Source organism: Oryx dammah, unplaced genomic scaffold (genome assembly GCF_014754425.2).
Source record: "Oryx dammah isolate SB20612 unplaced genomic scaffold, SCBI_Odam_1.1 HiC_scaffold_2, whole genome shotgun sequence".
Lineage (NCBI taxonomy): Eukaryota > Metazoa > Chordata > Mammalia > Artiodactyla > Bovidae > Oryx > Oryx dammah.
Window position 1 is genome coordinate 182326430 of NW_024070186.1, and position 12636 is coordinate 182339065.

Here is a 12636-nt window from a genome sequence, read left to right on the forward strand (position 1 = left end):
TTTTCCTGGAATGTCTGCTCACCTGGCTCACGTGCCCATGCTTAACTAATCACGGTGGCTTATCTTGGTGGGAAGGGAAGGAATGGGATGAAAACATGGATTGGCCTGGCCTGGGTCAGAGGCCCAGCCTTAGAGTCAAGAGTGGGGAGTCAGCCACCCTGATGGTGCTTCAGAGGAGGCTAGAGTGCCGTAACCAGAAGAAGGAAGGAAGGAAGGCTGGCCAGAAGCATCCAGTGTCCCCTCCATCTGATGATTTCATCCAAAGATGCTGTCTGTAAATGTTTTTCCTGCTGAACAGGCTTCTGACCTTTCTCAGAAATGTTATTTCAATGCCCTGGGAGTTTTGCCCTGGAGTAGAGCTCCCAGACCTTTTTGCTACAAGAAAAGTGTAATTTCTCTGTGTCTCTACTCAGCAGGATGGCAGAAGAACCTGCTGCCCAAGGACCCTCTGCCCACTTTGAGACCTGTGATTTCCAAAGCTGCCTTCTCTGAACCTTTGCCTTTTTCCTCCCTGTATCCCAGATCCTAAATGTGCTCTCCTAGCCTGTGCAAATGACGAGTGCTTTGATAAAGTGACCCAGGGGGGATGCGTTGTGGTTGGTAAATACGGCCAATCCTACTAATGTTTTGAAAGGAGATATATGACTTGCTAATTTGCAGATGACACTAATTTTAGAAGTTTTGCAAATATCAGCAGTGATGAATAGGAAAGGAGCTGAGAGAGTTGAAACATGGGAGAGAAATAACAAAATTAATTTCCATTTATATAAATAGTAATTGATACACCAGAGGAAAATGAATATGGAACATGGATATTAGCTCAAAGAGGAGAGTAATCGCTTTTGCAGCAACCCTAGATTAGATGGTATCTGAGTGCATCTCAGAGCTGACTCATCAGAAAAGACCCTGATTCAGGAGGAGAAGGGGGCGGCAGAGGATGAGATGGTTAGAGAGCATCACTGACTCAATGGGCATGAATCTGAGCAAACACCGGGAGAAGGACAGGGGAGCCTGGCGTGCTGCAGTCCATGGAGTTGCAGAGTCGGGTACGACTTAGCAATGGAACAACAACAGTGCCTCTTGCCAGGCAAGCAAAGTAGGGGCGGCTTGGGAGAATCTGGGGCGCTGCCTCTTGTTTCGAGAGGGAGGTGGCCTTTCTCCCTCACAGGGATCCCCCTGATCTAAGTCGGCTCCCTCCTGCCCTCCAGGCCTTCTCCATCTCAGGAACGTAGTGCCCGCAGCCGCTCTGCCCCTTGGGTCCGGAACATTTTCACTTTCCCTCAATTCCATCCAGGCCATTGAGAGTCCTGGTACTGCTGTCTCAGTCTGTGCACTTTGCCCTGTTTTCACAACTACCCACCTTGTCCTGGCCACAGGGATCACAACAGCGTCCTCCTTGGCCTCGTTATGGAGGCCAGCCCTAGTGCGCTTTCCAAGACACTGGTCGTATCGTGTCACCTCTCTGCTCCCAGATCTAAGCCTCCCTAGCTCCCCATTGAAGAGAAGAAAATCCAGACCTCCTGACATGATCAAGCCCCCGACCTGCCCTTCTGATCTCACTTTCCTCCACCTTCTCCCTCTGTCACTTAGTTCCAACCACAAATCAAATGTGTTCCCATCCCAGGGCCTTTACCGTTTCTGTCCTCTCAGCCTAGAAATTCCTTCCAGAAATGCTACAGGATGGCGGCCTCCTTCTCATCACCCAGGTCTCAGCTTAAATGTCACCTCCTCCAAGAAGTCCTCCTTGACTACCCCCCCCCACCTAGTCACTCCCTATCCCAGCCCTTTCACTTTTTTTCATGGTATTCATCGCTCTGTGGAACTATCCAATTGTTGTTGTTATGTGTTCATTGTCTGTCCTCACTGCAATGGATGCTCCTAGAGAGACTTTGCTGTGTATTGGTATTTACCCCTGAATCTCCAGTGCCAAGAACAGGGCTTGGTTCTGGTGCTGTACAGACCCCATGGACTGCAGCACGCCAGGCTTCCCTGTCTATCACCAACTCCAGGAGCTTGCTCAAACTCATGTCCATCGAGTTGGTGATGCCAGCCAACCATCTCATCCTCTGCCGTCCCCTTCTCCTCCTGCCTTCAATCCTTCCCAGCACTGGGGTCTTTTCCAAGCAGTCAGTTTTTTGCATCAGGTGGCCAGAGTATTGGAGCTTCAGATTCAGTATCCATCCTTCCAATGAATATTCATGAGAACCCCATGAACAGTATGCAAAGCACTTGTTACATTAGTGGCAATAAATATTTGTTTACCATTGGCTGTGATTTTGGTGAAACTCAAATGGTTGTATTTTGATTCATTTACCTACAGGTATCTACTAAACATGTACTCTTCAATCAATAAATCTTTTTTTTTTTTTTTTTTAATCCTTAACTGACCATCTGTTTTCAAGTACTATTCTAGGATCTGGGAATAAAACAGTGAACACTGTCAACAGAGTTCCTGCCCTCAGGGAGCTTTCATCTAAGTGGGAAAGACTGATGAAAATAATCAAAATAATAAGCAAATCAATGAAAATAAATAAGCAAATCAATGTAGAACATCTTGTTGGATGACAGAAAATAAAGCAGAATAAGAGTTTTGAGAGAGATGGGGGAGGGTGCTATTTGAGCTCAGGTTAGGCAGGGCCTTTCTGAGGAGATGAGGCTGTGAAGGACTGATGCTGAAGCTGAAGCTCCAGTACTTTGGCCGCCTGATTCGAAGAGCCGACTGATGGAAAAAGACCCCAATGCTGGGAAAGATGGAGGGCAGGAGGAGAAGAGGGCAACAGAGGATGAAATGGTTGGATGGCATCACCGACTCGATGGGCGTGAGTTTGAGCAAACTCCAGGAGATAGTGAAAGATAGGGAAACCTTGCGTGCTGCAGTTCATGGGGTCACAAAGAGTCGGACACGACTTAGCAACTGAACAACAACAACAAAGGGTTTTAGGAGTGATGGGGAGGGTGCTATTTGAGCTCAGGTGATTAGGCAGGGCCCCTGGGCTTCCCTGGTGGTTCAGACAGTAGAGAATCTGCCTCTGCTGCAGGAGACCCAGACTCCATCCCTGGGTCAGGAGGACCCCCTGGAGAAGGTAATGGCTACGCGCTCTAGTATTCTTGCCTGGAGAATTCCATGACGAGAGGAAACTGGCAGGCTACAGTCCTGTGATGTCACAAAGAGGCGGATGCAACTAACACTTTCTCTTTCTCTGAGGAGCTAATTGAACATAGACTCACCATGAAAAGGAATGTATCAGTTAGCTTCTGCTGCTAAACAAACCAGCCCCCAATTTAGTGGCCTAACATAATCGCCATTAATCGTGATTCATCATAATTCAATAGCTTGGTTGGGCGCTTCTTCACATCTGCGCGTAGCCGGCTTCTATGGGGCCTGCTCTTGTGTCTGGTCAGCTGGCAGATGCACTGGCAGCTGAACAACCTAGGATGGCGTCAGCTGCACAGCCAACAACTGGGAGGCTAGCCCAGCTCTTTCCCGTGGCAGGACTCTCAAGTGTAGCGGGATGGGCCAGAGCCCTCGGCACACGCACTTCACAGCCTCTGCTGGTTTCACTCACTTTTGCTTCTGTTCCATTGGCCAAAGCAAATCACATTGCCCAGAACTCAGAGAGTGGAGAAATAGACTCCACTTCTCTATGAGAGAAGCAGCAAGACCACATGACACAGAGGCAAGGATGCAGAGAGAGGAATCTGTGGCTGTATTGCAGGCCCTGATGCTGTGAGAGGCTGTGATACATCCGGAACCACTCTGGTCACCCAACCGTTTCATCTGCCCCGAAGATGCTCAGAGCTACCTTGGCATCATGAAGAGCAGAGGGATCTGAGGCCGAGTTATGAAACATATGTTGGAAATGACAGAGGAAGCCAAGTTCCAGGGTGGTTTTCTGCTTTGGCCTCACTTCCTAGCCACACAAATATCTTCAACCTCCCTGAGCTTCTGCCTCCTCATATGAGCTGAAGTGCGTGGAATGCCATGAATCCAGGCTTCCTTCTTCCAGTGCTACCGTGCTGGTATTCTGTAACAGTTGCAATAAATGTGACTCTTTGGAACACAGCCACCCAGAAGAGCTCTAAAGTAGGCCCCCAATTCTCCAAGGGTAGAAGAGGTCACTGGACTTGGTCCTGCTGATGGGAGACATTAAGGGAAGAGAAGTTCCAGCCAGATATCAGAGATTCATTTGCTTTGAGCTTTCTGGGCAAATGAATGACTCACCTGGGAAGTTTTGCCTTGGGACCACAGAAATTCACTCCTAAATGCTCCCTGATGATCCGATGGTTAAGAATCCGCCCTGCAGTGCAGGAGACTCGAGTTTAATCCCACATGCCATGGAACAGCTAAGCCCACAGGCCACAGCTAGAGTTTGTGCACTGCAATGAAAGATCCCGCATGATGCAGTGAAGATCCTGCGTGCTCCAACCAAGACCCAACGCAGCCAAATAAATAAATATGTTTTTAAAGAAGTGCTCCCTGATGGAGCAGGGGTGGAACAAGGGCAAAAGAATGGGGATGTCACTTTGGATCACTTCCTTTCCCTTGAATCCATGTGAATCCCCGTGATAGTGGCCAGTTTGCATAAAGTGTCCATTTCCGACCTTGTGGCTTACTGGTGCAGCCACCTCCATGTAGTTAGTTATTTAATTTTTCCATCTGTCCTGGGCTCCTTCTATGTGGCAGGTGCTGTGCCTGGCTCTGGGGGCACTATGATCTAACAAAACTGATGGGATTTCTGCCCTCAAGGAGCTCACCATCTGACAGGGCAGATGGAAATTTACCAAACAGTCCCAAGCTCACCATGGTGACCAGGGCATGGAAGGGGACATTCACAGTGGCATGGCAGGCTGAGAATGGAGGCTTGATGTGGTCAGAGAAGTTGGGAGGGCTTCCCTGAGAAAGTAAGCTGGGATCTGAAGGATGGGCACAGGTTAGCTAGGCTGTGTGAGTTCAGGAGTGAGGAAACAGCATGTGCAAAGGCCCTGTGGTGAGAGAGAGCATTGTGAACGTGAGGAATGGAAAGACCGTCTGGGTGGCCCCAGGGATCCTGGGCATAAGATGAGATTAAAGAAGTAGACGGAATCCAGATGGCAGGGGTGCTGGTTGAGCGGCATGGGAAGCCATGCTAGGGTGCTAATCATGGGGTGGGCAACGTGACTGATGAGTGGAGAAAGGACCTATGGCTGTGTGCAGAGCTAAACCACACAGGTCCATTCATCCTGCAGACATTTCTTGAGTATCAACAGTGGCCCAGGCCCAAGGGCTACTGAGAAGAAAGCAGAGCCTACCCTGAATGCCCTTTCATTCAAGTCTGAGTTTTCCAGCTGGTAGAATACGGAGTCTGAAATCAGTCCTCTTGCCACCTCTGTCCTGGGTTGTCTTTGTTCAGTCACTCAGTCGTCTCCAGTGCTTTGAGACTCCATGGACTGCAGCACACAGGCTTCCCTGTCCCTCACTGTCTCCCAGAGTTGATTCAAACTCATGTCCATGAGTCAGTGATGCCATCCAGCCATCTCATCCTCTGTCGTTCCCTTCTCCTCTCACCTTCAATCTTTCCCAGCATCAGGGTCTCCTCCAGTGAGTCAGCTCTTCACATCAGGTGGCCAAAGTATTGGAGCTTCAGCTTCAGCATCAGTCCTTTCAGTGAATATTCAGAGTTGATTTCCTTTAGGATTGGGTACCTCCTGCAGAATCTCTGGTGCTCACCGGACACTTCTCTTCCTGCTGCAGGCCTGCAACTGAATTTCACCGCCTCTTGGGGTGACCTGCACTACCTGGGGCTCACTGGCCTGGAGGTGGTGGGCCAGGATGGCCAGGCACTGCCCATCAACCCGCACCAGATCTCTGCCTCCCCCAGAGACTTAAATGACCTCCCTGAGTACACGGACGACTCCCGGACCCTGGACAAGTGAGTGTCTGTAAGAAGCACAAGGCTCATGACAGCAGGGGCTCGGGGACCTGATGTGCATCGTAAATTTCAGACTTAACCATCAACTGGCATCCCCTGGCGTCCCCTATTCCACCTTCTTCCAGCCACCCCAAGGTCTAGCATCTGCCCATTTTATAGTCAAGGGAAACTGAGGCCCAGGAAAGGGCCACACAGCTGGAAGAGGTAGACAGGATTGGAAGCCAGGCTCTCCTGCTTCCAGACCCAGCTGTGCTTTGTGTTTCCTCCATGGTGCTTGAAGTCCCTGGTCGCTCCGACAGTAAAGAATCTGCCCGCAATGCAGGAGGTGCGGGAGATGTGGGTTCAGTCCCTCAGCTGGGAAGATCCCCTGGAGAGGGGAGTGGTTACCCACTCCAGTATTCTTGCCTGGAAAATCCCATGGGCAGAGGCGCCTGGTGGGCTACAGTCCATGGGGTCACAAAGAGTGTTGGTGACTTTCACTTTACACTTTCATGGTGCTTGGCATGGGGCTTCAAACACAGTAACTGCTTGGTAAGCCTTTGGCTCTGTGTTTAGGCGTGAGGGACCCAACCTCTCGGGGCCTGAAAACTTTCCCCTCCCTGAGGCTGGAGATGATGGCTGAAGCTGCACTTTCTTCTGCATTTGTCCGATTTCATAAGCCCGGGTTGAGTCAAGTCAGTAAGAGGACAAGCCGGGACACAGCATCGATCCACAGCATTCAGGAACCCTTGAACCAGGACAGCTGTCTGGCTTGGGCCCTGCCTGCAGGTGTGAACGAGAAGAGTCTAGGGGAGCCAGAGGGATGAGAATTCAAATCCTGTCTCTGCCCCTTGCCAGCTAGTTTCTTAACCTCTCCAGTAATAATAATCATAATAATAACTGAAATTATAATTGCCATTTTTGGAGCACTTATTAAATGCCAGACACTGGGCTATGCTAAGCGGGTTATAGATATTCATTCATTTAAATCTCAAACAGTCCTAAGAGGCCCCCCTCTACAGACGGAGAAACTGAGGCACAGAGAGTTACCTCAAAGGTCACCCACATTAGCCGAGTGGCAGAGTCATGATTTGAACACAAGCATGTGGAAGACCAACACCCATGCATTTAACCACAAAGTTATACTGTCTTCCCCTGCCTCAGTTTCCTTATCAGTAGAATGGGACAGTCATCTGGCTATTGGGCAGAAAGGGGGTTGCCACCTCACAACTGCACCCACTGCCTGGCCCAGAGTGTGTGGGATCAGTGGGGGCCTCCTGCCTGCCTTCCTCCAAGGTGCTCCTTAACCGTGGCCGTCACAGCTGCTGCATTGCCTGATCAGGGGCTATCTTGGTGAGTCACACTCTCACAAACTTAGACTGGGAGCCTGTGGTCCCTGCTGCCAATTGTAAAAGCCATCTGCTTATAGCTGGCCTGGCCTCACTTGTTCATCCACACCCACCCAGTTCCTTCCACTCTGTCCAGACTATGTTGCAGCAAATCCCAGGTCTGAAAGTATTTCATCTCTGGGTATGTCAGTATGTATCGCTAAACAATAAGGACTTAAACCTGACCCAAGTATCATTATTCCACCTAAATGATTAACAGTCTTCCTTTAAATTTGGAGAAGGAAATGGCAACCCACTCCAGCATTCTTGTCTAGAGAATCCCATGGACAGAGGAGGCTGGCGGGGTCACAAAGAGTCGGACATGACTGAGTAACTGAGCACTCTTTTAAATTACTAGATTTCTAGCATATTTCTATTTCCCTCACCATCTTTTTTCCCCCTTTTATAACAATTTGTTCCTTGAACTGACATCTAGATATGATCTATACATTGTGATTGCTTACTGTGTCTCTTAAAATTTTTTTTTTTGTAATTCCCTGGCGGTCCAGTGGTTAGGAGTCTGTGTTTCCACTGCTGGGGGCCTGGGTTTGATCCCTAGCTGATAGGGAACTAAAATCCTGCAAGCTGAGTGCCATAGGTAAAAAACAACTTTTTATTTTTTAAATTTATTTAAAAATTTTATTGACATATAGTTGATTTACGACATTGTGTTAGTTTCTGGTATATGGCAAAGTGATCCAGATATGTATACATATATATGTAAATAGATACATATGCATATGTGCTGTGCTGTGCTAAGTCACTTCTTGTCTGACTGCATGGCTATGGACTATAGCCCGTCAGGCTCCTCTGTCCATGGGATTCTCCAGGCAAGAATACTGGAGTAGATTGCCATTTCTTTCTCCAGGGGATCTTCCCAGCCCAGGGATTGAACCCGGGTCTCCTGCATTGTAGACAGACACTTTAAGTCCATAATATACTATATAATATATAATACAATATATTGTATATTATATTAATTATATATAATATAATAATTATATTAATATATTATATATAACAATTATATTAATATATTATATATGATATAGCATAATAGTACAGTATAGTATTATATAATATATAATTAATATATAATATAATAGATATATAATATAATATATCATATATATTATGCTAAGTCGCTTCAGTCGTGTCCAACTCTGTGCGACCCCATAGACGGCAGCCCACCAGTCTCCCCCGTCCCTGGGATTCTCCAGGCAAGAACACTGGAGGGGGTTGCCATTTCCTTCTCCAATGCATGAAAGTGAAAAGTGAAAGTGAAGTCGCTCAGTCATGTCCAACCCTCAACGACCCCTTGGATTGCAGCCTTCCAGGCTCTTCTGTCCATGGGATTTTCCAGGCAAGAGTCCTGGAGTGGGGTGCCATTGCCTTCTCTGATATATATTTGTTATATATAATATATTATTATAATTATATTATTATTATTTATATATTTATATTATATATAATATTATATTATATTATACTAACATTATACTAATTATAAAATATTACTGGATTAATATTTAAAATATTACTGGATTCAAATCCAGTAATCTGGATTTTACTGCATCACTATGGTATTGTTTAACTTGTTCCTCAAGCTCCTGTATTTCTTATAAACTGTTCACTAGATCTAGAGGCCTGATCATATTGGGATTTGGCCATTATGGCAAGATATAACTATCAGGTCATGTATGTTACTGCATATTTCCTTCGGACTAATGGAACATCTGGTTGTCAGGCTTTTTGTGATGCTGTTAGCCAACACTTAGTGGTTAGATCTACTACTCTTTTAGGGGTTGTGACACGGTGATAGACTGATCCTATCACTCTTTTTGTTTGTTTTTGTCAGTAAAGGGAAAATTTGGCTCAATTACTTGGTTACTTTGAGGTACAATTCAAACAGGAAAGACAGTTCGATGCTTGATTCTTTCCCTTTATTTCTTCAGTTTTCAAAAGAGCAAATTGTTTCTCTAGAATCCTTTAAAACATTTGTTTGCTTTTGACTACCATAAACTCATGGATTTAAATCTCCTGTGTCTGAAGGGTTTCAGTCTACAGCAGTTTTTATCCTATGGATGCTCAAATTGATCCCTCTTTGGACACTAGGGGCTCCCGAATCCTTCTGTAAAATAGTCTCTCATAGCTGCTTTCCTTTCTGATATGACAAGGAATCCCAGGTTCCTCTTGTACATGTATTATCCCCGGTATAGGGTCAGCCATTTCTCCTAGAAGCCCAGGCTCCTTCTACTGGGAAATGGTATTTAGAGACCATAGTCTGGCCACTAGGGATGCTCATTGCTACTGGGTCAGTCCTTGTTTCTAGGCTTTTTTATGGACAGAGCTAGGAAGTACCATTTATATATTCTTGAGAGTGTCCGTTAGGGAATTCCCTTCACTGTCAGCTCTAAGCGCTTCAACAGGTCTCTCCACTCTCAGAACTGGGCAGTAGTTCTTCTGTGGAAGTGGCCCCATTTCTAGGACAGGGAGGTAATTGCTTTTGGAAGGAAACAGAAGGTTCTCTAGTGGTAGACCTCAGCCAGCTTAATTCCACAAACACCCCAGGGTTAAACTGCTGAATTTCCTCAGTTCTAAGATGCCAGCAGTTGTAAGACACACCATCCATCAATTTAATAACAACCTTTTAGAGGAAAAAAAAGAAACATTACCTTCTTGGATGAACACTTTGCTTGTAAGATTTATTCCAAGTCCAAAACTTTAAAATGTAAAAAGGAAAAGCAAAGTTTATCTTAAAATCTAGGAGGGACTTCCGTGACGGTCCAGTGGTTAAGATTTCGCCTTCCAGTGCAGGAGGTATGGGTTTGATCCCTGGTCGGGGATCTGAGAGCCCACATGCCTCTCAACTAAAAAACCAAAAAGTAAAACAAGCAATATTGTAACAAATTCAATAAAGACTTAAAACAATTAATAATAATAAATTAGATCTAGGAAACGTGGCAGCAGCTTCAAAGTCACCTGGAAAATGAGAGAGTGTGGGGAAGGGGGCCCACCCAAGAGGCTGAGAGGCGGGCCCCTATCTCCCGGGCCAGGCCTCTCCGTGGAAGTGAGACCAGGGCTGGGGTCAGGGCTGAGGTGTGCTGGACAGAATTGGGAAGGATGAGGCCGGAGGACCAGAAACTGGCCGGCGTGGAAGTGCAGTATGGGCCAGCTGGCGAGCTCTTTCAGAACATGATGCGGCTTCCCCAGTGGCTCGTGGTAGAGAATCCACCTGCCAGTGCAGGGGACACAGGTTAGATCCCTGGTCCGGGAAGATCCCACATGCCAAGGAGGAGCTAAGTTGCTGTGCCACAGCTACTAAGCCTGTGCCCTGGAGCCCGGGAGCTCCAACTACTGAGCCCGCATGCCACAGCTGCTGAAGCGGGCACCTCTTAGAGCCTGTGCTCTGCAACAAGAGAAGACACCGCAATGAGAAGCCCGCCCACTGCAACCAGAGGGGAGCCCCCGCTCTCCGAAACTAGAGAAAAGCCCGCACAGCAGCGGAGACTCAGCACAGCCAAAAATAAAATTACTTATTAAGAAAAGAACAAAAAAAAGAAAAAAGAAAAGAACATGAGGGTGCTGGGGGCTCCCGCCCAGTGGTGAGCAGGCTGCCCTGGGCTGCCCAGGCTGAGTGACTGCAGGCCAGCCCACCTCCCTCCAGAGGCACCTGCCCCTTCTCGTACTTGTCCCACGGCAGGAGCTCCCAAGTTCCCCCTAGTGCTTCAGTATCTTTCTCCTCCAGCACAAGGAAGAAGGAATAGAGTTCTTTCACAATGTACCATAGAGTCAATACAGTGTCTTACAGAAAGCTGGGGAAATAGAAACTGTCACTTCCCATCCCCTGTGACAGAAATATATTTTTCATTTTTGGTGCGCTCTCTTGGTCCTTGCCCTCATTTTACAACATTGAAACCAGTGCTCCTGCCATCCCACAGCCTGCCTTTGCGCTTTAGTGCACCGTCCTCCTGAGGATCATCTTCACTACTGTGAAGATGTACCGAACGTTTCCCTCTTTTGAGATCTTGTGGCTAATCTAAGTAATATCTAGGTACAGATGGCTTTCTGACATGTGGAATAAACTTTTCTTAGGAGGAAAAATTCTAGAATTGGGATCACTGGGTTAAAGAGCCCTGAAAAATAATACATTCCCCACCCTCATCCTTTTTAGAAACCTTGATGCCTGCTTCACTGTACCTTTAACAGCATCTAAGTGTTAGTCTTTGCTACCCCGTGGCCTGTAGCCCACCAGGCTCCTCGGTCCATGGGATTTCCCAGGCAAGAATACTAGAGTGGGTTGCCATCTCCTTCTCCAGGGGATCTTCCCCACCCAGGGATCCAACCCAGTCTCTCGCATTGCAGGCAGATTCTTTACCGTCTGAGCCACCAGAGAATCCCTTTGATAGCACAGGCTGTCGTCTCCCCCAGTTTCTTGTTTTGTCTAACTTCACAGATAAGTGATGGCTCCTCACTGTTGCTTTGATTAGTCTCACCTCCCCTTCATGAGCCTGATCCAGCCAGGCTAGTGCCAGGCAGGGGTGGCTGTTGTGGTGGGGAGAAGAGTGGGTGCTGACCCCACGCTGTGCGTTCTCCCAGCCGACCGGGCTGCCCTCAGCTCTCCCCGCCCTCCCCACTGAGCGCAGGTTAATTGATGGAGCCAACATCACGATGGAGGATGAGCATATGTGGCTGATCCCCTTCTCGCCGGGGCTGGACCACGTGGTCACGATCCGCTTCGACAGAGCTGAAAGCATCGCAGGCCTTCGCTTCTGGAACTACAATAAATCTCCCGAGGACACCTATCGAGGGGTAAGCCGGGGAACAGCGGCCGCACTGGGTCCACTGTCAGGGAAACAGCGCCTTGATGAATGGCTGGTGTGGCTGCCGGAGAAGAGCATAAATCCTCCAGAACTTTCCAAATGGAGCTGGGGGAGGTTACTGCCGGGGAGCGAGAGAGCTGCTGCCGTTTCCTTCTTCTGCAAACAGCAAGTGCAGGCGAAAGAGCCCAGGGCAGACTTGGGGAACTGCAGCGCCTCGTGGCCTCTGGGGACTCAGGGGTCCTCAGCAGGCCCAGCCCCCCTGTGCGGCGCCTAGTGCACAGGGAACTAGAGCTTTGGGAACCAGGCCTAGGCTGAGGGCTTCTCACACCTTTGTCATTTCACTGGACCTGCATCCCAGCCTCTGGGAGGCAGGTGTTATTACCCCCATCTTTCAGGATATTGAAAACCGAGATTCAGAAGGGCCCAGGCACTCACCCAAGGTCACACAGCTAGAGGCCCCGTCCCCATGTGCCCGGCTTGGTTGCCCACATTCTGATTTCCACTCCATGTTCTTCTTCTGCTGGGTGTAGAAAAGCA

General features: G+C 48.1%; 1 protein-coding gene across 2 annotated transcripts in view; it reads left to right on the forward strand.

Moving 5' to 3' along the window:
- Window positions 1–12636, forward strand: part of LOC120876459 (katanin interacting protein) — a 235688-nt gene that overhangs the window by 210849 nt on the left and 12203 nt on the right. For both annotated transcript variants that reach the window (XM_040258385.1, XM_040258393.1), the window contains 2 exons: window positions 5732–5909; window positions 11923–12088. In XM_040258385.1, the coding sequence (XP_040114319.1) occupies window positions 5732–5909; window positions 11923–12088 (344 nt within the window). The remainder of the gene's footprint in view (window positions 1–5731; window positions 5910–11922; window positions 12089–12636) is intronic.